This window comes from Gallus gallus, chromosome 2 (assembly GCF_016699485.2).
Source record: "Gallus gallus isolate bGalGal1 chromosome 2, bGalGal1.mat.broiler.GRCg7b, whole genome shotgun sequence".
NCBI lineage: Eukaryota > Metazoa > Chordata > Aves > Galliformes > Phasianidae > Gallus > Gallus gallus.
This window is the reverse complement of record NC_052533.1, coordinates 109,984,633-109,991,757: the sequence shown is the minus strand read 5'-3', so window position 1 is coordinate 109,991,757 and position 7,125 is coordinate 109,984,633. Positions and strand designations below refer to the sequence as shown.

The 7,125-nt window shown below is 40.5% G+C and overlaps 1 protein-coding gene across 2 annotated transcripts in view; it reads left to right on the top strand.

The window, feature by feature from the left end:
- Positions 1 to 375: 375 nt before the first annotated feature.
- ATP6V1H (ATPase H+ transporting V1 subunit H) overlaps positions 376 to 7,125 on the top strand; it is a 66,351-nt gene continuing 59,601 nt past the window's right edge. The window contains exons 1-2 of one of the 2 annotated variants that reach the window (XM_040685643.2): positions 376 to 771; positions 1,643 to 1,769. In XM_040685643.2, the coding sequence (XP_040541577.1) occupies positions 1,666 to 1,769 (104 nt within the window). In that variant the 5' untranslated portion in view covers positions 376 to 771; positions 1,643 to 1,665. The remainder of the gene's footprint in view (positions 772 to 1,642; positions 1,770 to 7,125) is intronic. The other variant, NM_001197326.2, reaches the window with a different exon arrangement.

The following is a 7,125-nucleotide window of genomic DNA, read 5'->3' as shown; positions in this document are numbered from 1 at the left end:
CCATTCTGAAAGCCTCAAGCGTTGTTCTGATTGCCTTGTGAATCCTTTATACTTTGGTTTATAAAATGGATAGAATCCTATTTATCATTCTTGGTACAGTGACTGAAATGACTGTGGAAAAGGCCAATACATTTATTCCCGGTGCCTGATGTCAGAACCAAAGCATAAAGTAGCAGAGAGGAAGCAGGAAATGCAGGACGCCTTAGGGCAGAGATTACCAGCACTCATACAAGAGGAACTGGTCAAAGCAAGGCCTAACCCTGCCCCTCAGCCCTGCCTCCGCCAGAAGCAGACCCATCCCAACCCATCCAACTGCCTGTGGGGCGCCGTGCGCAAACCGAGCTGAGTTGGCCCTCGGCGGACGCCGTCGCCGTCAGCTGAGAGGCGTCACGTGGCGGCGGGTCCTTTGCGGAGCGGTGCTCCCCGGCGTTTCTCCAGTGGTCAGCGCTGCTGCCGGCCTGCCGGGGGTAAGTGGGCGCTGCTCGGGCCGTGCCTGTCACCGGGGTGCGTGTGCGGGGCTCCCGGGTGAGGGTTGCTAGGAAACGAATTGTTTTGCGGGGTTGTGAGCGCCCCGGTCCGCTCGGGGGGCGGCAGCGCCTTCTTGCTCTGCCCCACGGCCCCCCAGCCCGCCCCGAGCCCACTCGTGACAGCCCCGACCTTTTGGCGGCACGAAGAGTGGCTCTGGCGGGGCTTCGTAGTGCTGAGGCACCTCTGGTGGTCGCTGAGGGGCACAGTGAACGTTGCCGTCGCTGTGGGTGTCTGATCACAGAGGTAGTTTTAAAGGGAAATCAATTTCGTTGCTTTATTTCATTTTTTTTTTGCTCTTGTTAGCATCGTGTTTTCATTCAGTGATGCAAAGGTGCTGTGCCTGTTAAGGGTGGGGCAGAAGGTGCCAGTTTGTTCTTAATACTGTAACGGGAAATGTAAAGGCCCACAGACAGGTTGGGTGGGAGGCCCGATCCGGTTTGGGCTGCATCAGATTCCTGCTCCAACCGGGCCCTGAGCCTCTGCAAACACACTTCTTGTTTTGGCATCACAGTCAGCTGGACATTAAATCATAAGGGAAGGAGAAAGCAGAAGTGGTGAAGGTCACTATTTCAGCCTATGTAGGGTGGTTCTTACTTTATATAGGGCTTGTTTTTTTTCTGCAAGTGTAGCTAACGTGCTTGTCTACTATTTTGATTTAACTAGTCTAATAATTGCAAGTAGCCGAACAGTCCTAAGGTACAGTGGGGAGGCTGGTGTGTGTGTGCACTGTGTTGTCAGCCTTATCATCAGTCCTGATTTGCAGGTGGCTTCTGTTGTATGAAGGGCTACTTGAGCTGTGTAGAATAGATGGTTTCATTTGGTTGTTTGAGAATTAACAAGACTGGAAGTGATTTAATAATGATTGTATCCTCACAACCTTGTTTATGGTTAGAGTTCAGTGTATGTCATACCCCTGTTTGCTTCAGGGAAGGCATCATGGTAGGTGCTGTGCCAAACTTTGGTTTCTCAGAAAGTACTGAATATGATTTTAGGGAATGGGGCAATTGAAAACAGATTTTGTGTTGTTACTTTATTTTTTACTTGAAAGGATTAGACAGACACTCTGCTCTTTAATATTTTAACAAAAGGTCTCAAATGTAACTTTTATTTCTAGGTGCATTCTTAGTATCAATTAAGATGGATATCCGAGGTGCTGTAGATGCTGCTGTCCCAACAAACATCATTGCTGCCAAAGCTGCGGAAGTTCGGGCAAACAAAGTAAACTGGCAATCCTACCTCCAGTAAGCAAAGTCTTTTCACAAATCATTGATTGATTTATTACTTGTGTGTTAGACTTCTTGGGGTTTTGGGGTATGCTGAAACATTACGATGCGAGACAGTCTGTTATGGTGCCATTTGAAAAGTTGGAAAACAAGTGGAACAACTGGAAGAAGTCTAGGAAAGCAAGCAAGTAAATCAAGGAATAGTTGGAAGCAAATATTTCATTATGAGGAGAGCTGTGTTGCCATTTCACATTAGGTCAGAATTTACATTGGAAGTAATAGCAGTGGAAATAAGTAACAGCAGTGGAAACTGAGACACATAAAGAGGACAAAGGAATAAGGGGGTGGAAACAGATTTGTATGTGGGATACAGAATGAGGTAAAGAAATGGAATTTTGCTTGTTCTCTCATCTCTGTAGCCTGAAGGAAAATGCAGAATTCTTGTATCCCTGCATTATTCTTGACTATGAGGAATATTAGTGAAGTGTGAAGTAGTATCATCTCTTGAGTGTCCAGGTATGGTAGCAAATTACTTCAGTGTTAGCTGCTTTATAATTCAAGAGACAGAAATCTTGATGATTCCAGAGGTACAGACCATGCTGCTGATGCTTTCTGATTATTACTGCATCACTTCAGAAAAAGGCAGGTGTTTTTCCAGGATACTTGGAAAAATAAAATGTATGCTATACGTTAAAAAAAAAAAGCCATTGTAAAACTGTACATGTGCAAGCTGAGAAATGCTTGTGCAGTAGAAACTCGTGAATGACAGTTGACTCGAGTGCTGTGCTGGGTAGCCCAGTCTTGCCTGTTCTATTTGTGATTTTTTTTTCTTTTTTTTTTTTTTTTTCCCTCTTTATGGTAAACTGGATTAACGAACTGTTGTGGAAACTTTTTCTGGGTTATTTTTCAGATGGATTTGTTCCTGGTTTAGCTCATAGTGTGATATGACAGTGACTGTGCAGGCAAGAAAGCAAACTTGGTATTGTAACTTGAGAGTGGCAGCTGCCAAGCACTTGCTGACAAGTCAAAATGGCTTTTGCTGTTACTATCTATCTCACAGAAAATGTTCTCTGTGAAAGCCTGGCAACTGTTTTGTTCTTTTGGCTAATTTGCAGTTAGTCAGCATGATAGTGGGAATACAGTTGGTCACTGTTGATCCACTGACTGTGGGATAGTATTTTTCATGGAGTCTCTGGTGGCTCATGTTACTGAGCTGTTAAGATTGAGCTGTTGCTTTTGTCAGTATGGGAGATGGTTCTGTGTGGTATGGAGTTGCTTTTATTAATACATATAGTATTAATTGCTTGACTGTGTTTAATGTGGTCTACCGTTTATAATTTGCCTTTGTTCTTGGGATCCTCTTTTCTGTGATTATGTATAAAGACCGGGTGGTTTTGTTTATTTGTCAGCAATTTCCTGTATAACTTCTTTTGGCCAGTAGGTAGAGCTGATGGTTCTTTTTCAGATCCTAAATGTAGAATTTGATTTTGTTTTGCTAAGGACTCTACAAAAGAAGAATGTGCTAATTATTTCATTTCTGATGGACTGGGAGGGTAATCTACTGTGTCTGGCTGTCGTCTGGCTAGTGATTGTATTGTGACACTGCTCAGTGCTTGATGTCCTCTGTAAGTCAGTGAGGTTGTGTCTTGTTTATTACTGCTCTTAAATATAATCTTTGTGCTTTTATATTTACTGATAACAGCCTTGCTGGCGGACTAAGGTAGCCTCAAGGATAAGCATGAGTGACTCTAGAAGGACTGAAGAGCATTGTGAGGATAACTAGTTCTTTGGCTGAGGAGTTTCCTTATCGTTAGTTATTGAAAATGTTAGATAAAGTTTCGGAACTTCTAAAGAGGAAACAATTATTTCTGATTTTGAACATGTCCCTTCTACTTCAGCCAGGTTTGGGCATGATAGAGTCTTTGAGGCTGGCTGATGCTTTAAGGGATTTTTTGAGAAGTCAGATGTTGCAGCTGTATTGGCTGGTATTTCTAGAACAGGGCGCACTTTGACTGGAATCTGCTAGCTTCTGATGACCTGCTTGAAGCAGGTCAGAGTGATTTGTTCTGTCCTGTGGAGTAGAAGGAAGCTGGTGTGCTGATGGTTTTCAAGGACACTTTGCTTTGTTTGCTTCTGAGCTGCTGTTCTGATGGTCTGTGCAGTTAGTGGTTTAAGCATCTGTATAAATGTATTTTTCTGAAGCTAACACATCAACTTAAGTGTGGCCTGATTTGTGTTCCATGAAGTGTGGACAGCATTTATGTAGCTGGAAGTAAAGAACTTCACAAGGAATGTTTGTTTTTATTTTTATTTTTTTAAATCTGGCTGTGTCAGTTCCATAAGGATGATTTAAAGGCAGTACGACTCACAAAAGCAATGGAGTCTTGGTCATGAAGGAAGGGCTTCTGAAGTTCTTTTCTGCAGTGCAGAAAGTTCCTCAGTGCAGAAGTAACATGGCTTGCTAACAGCTAGGCTGCAGTAGTCTGACTTTTTTTGGAGTCAACTGAAGCTAAAGATTAACCAGCATGTTGTTCATTTCGTCTGAAGGTTATAACTGTAAACTAGATGTTGAATTGCGCTAACATAGCTGCTGATTTTTGATGTTTTCTGTGTATACTATTATCACACACGTAATATGTACAGTCATCATACCTAAATATTGTACCTATGTTTGCCACTGCTGACTTCTCCAAAATTAGGCAGTGAAATTTTTTCTTTTAATTTTATTGCTGAAACTCAGAAAACCAAGCTGGAATTAAACACAAATCGAACATCTTTGGGAGAAGAAATAAACAAACCTTGGAACAATTGAAGATGAATTATGTTGGAAACTAAATGTGGTTGAGGGCAATTAGCTCTGTGCCTTTTGATTTTTGAAACTCTGAGGAGGTTAGAGACGTTGATGCTATTGTCCGATTGAAAATACGGTATGCCACTGTTGTGTACTGTGTTGTTGCTTTCAGCATTTGCCTCAGGGTATCGCTGTCTTTATAGAGTACCTTGTATTGAAGGAAATGTGGTTTTGTTTGTTAAAGGTAGTAAATGATTTATTGGAGAAGTGAGCTCTTAGGAAATTGCATCTTGCTGCACTGTAGGTTTTCTACGTCTCTATATTAGTTGTCCAACAATTGAATCCGGTGAATGCTCTTCTGGTGCATGTAAAGTAATGTAGATAACCGGATGAGAGATCATGCCTTAACATCGTGGTAGGTAGTACTGAAAGTGAGCCACGCATGTATAGCAGATCATAGAATCATAGAATCACTCAGGTTGGAAAGGACCTCAAAGATCATCAAGTCCAACCGCAGCCTAACCGTAGTACCCTAACTCTAACAGCCCTCCACTAAATCATATCTCTGAGCACCACATCCAGACAGCTCTTAAACACATCCAGGGACGGTGACTCAACCACCTCCCTGGGGAGCCTATTCCAGTGCTTAACAACCCTTTCTGTAAAGAAGTGTTTCCTAACGTCCAACCTGAATTTGCCTTGGTGCAAGACGTACAAGAGTCCTACATCATTCAAAGAAAGAAGGAAGAAAAACTGCTGGAGAGAATCTGTAATAATTAGGGGGAAAAAAATCATAAGTTTGTGAATCATCTTAACAGACCAAGAGGTTTTAAAAGCAGTGGTCTTGGAAATAGTGCTTCTCTCTTTTACACATCACCATGTCTACTTCCCCCCAACCTTGCAGTCTAACATGAGAAGAAAGCAAAAATTTGAAAGCTGTCTTCCTTGAAGTTTGGCAGAACACCTATGAACAACAACACTCCTCTCAGGCTAAGGCTTTTTCAGTCATTAAAGCTAAAAAAGGAGGATTCAACACGAGTTATCTCTGAAGCCCTTCCTAAGTGGCAATATTCTTACAAACAAATAGCTCATCTGGTTACTTTATATCACTGTTATCTAGGTGTCCCTAGATTGGCCAGCATTGATTGAAGCATTTGTGGCTGCTAGTTTGTGGTAGTTATGGCCAGTATTTAGGGCAAGGGATTGGTCCTTCTTTTTCAACTGCTCCAACTATTTTTAATAGGAGAGAAAAGAAGTAACTTAATCTAAAAGGCAGAATGTTCATCACTGCAATTATTTTTTTCTCTATAATTACTTCAATTTTAGTAGAAACTACTGTGAGTCTTCCACCTAGTGAGTCTTAATTGCCTTTGCTCAGTGTAAATTATAATATTCCTCAAAAAAAAAAAAAAAGCAATGAAATACAAGAATAGCAGGTGATGTACTGAGCTGCTTATGTTCTTTGCTTGAAAATTAAGTAGGTAGAAGGTGTTTTTGTAATGAGGCTATCCTCATTAAAGGAAAAATAAAATTGAGAACATGGTGTAGGTCTTATTTATGTTTCTGTAGTTTGTAAATTCAGGTGAAACAAAAAAAAAAAGTGAAAATTTTCTGTGAGTTTACCAAGATTTTAATGGAATATTTAGTTGAGGAACGTCTGGAAACCAACCTTAAATATGGAAAAGATGAATTAGAAGAATCTATGCTGTGTGGCTTTGAAAAGTGGAAGAAGCAGCTGAGTCAGTGGAAATGTGAAGAAGAGATGAATCCTGGAAATACTGGAACAAAGCAATGTCTAATAATTAACATACCCTCTGATTTTTATGCAGATGATGGTAATGTGTACAATTTTCTTCTTTCCTGAATCAGTCCTATTATTAACTAGTAAAGCTAGTCACCTACTACTCCTCAATTTAAAAAATAAATAAGTAATAATAAGAAAAAATCCAAGACTACTTGGTTTAAAATCAAACTTCTTACCTGAAGAGTACCAGTCTGTACTGTTCTGTTTGGTGTGGTGGTAAGTTTTGGATTGTAGCTAACAACAAAAGGCACAATATTCTGCCAGCTCTACCACTGAGTCAACAGTTTACTGGGACAGCATTGATGATGGCACTAACTCCTTGAATGCTAACTTATTTGTTATTATTTGTTTTGGTTAAAGAAAAGATCAGATGGATCAGTTAGCCTATAGTAGCCCCACAGCAGTTGACTATTTCAAGCCCTCTAACTATGTGTTTGAATGAGCTTGAATGAGATAAACTTTTAAATAGCTGTGAAAAGCTGTAATGTCTTGATTCCTACTGTATTTTTAAATTTTTATAAACAAACTTCTCTCTACATCTTAAAGTTCTTTTCAGTGCTTAGGGCAAACTTAAAATAGCAATTCATTTCATTTTTTAGCACTTATTTCAGCTTGGGCTGCTGTTATTCATATTTTGTATTATAATTTTGGCTTAATGTGTATTTCAGTTCTTTTAACTATTTTCGGTGACCATTGCATTCCTCCTCTGAAAACTTCTAAATGATTTAGAGAATGCTATTGAACAGGGCCAATGCACAGGAAAGGATTTGGAGAGAGTG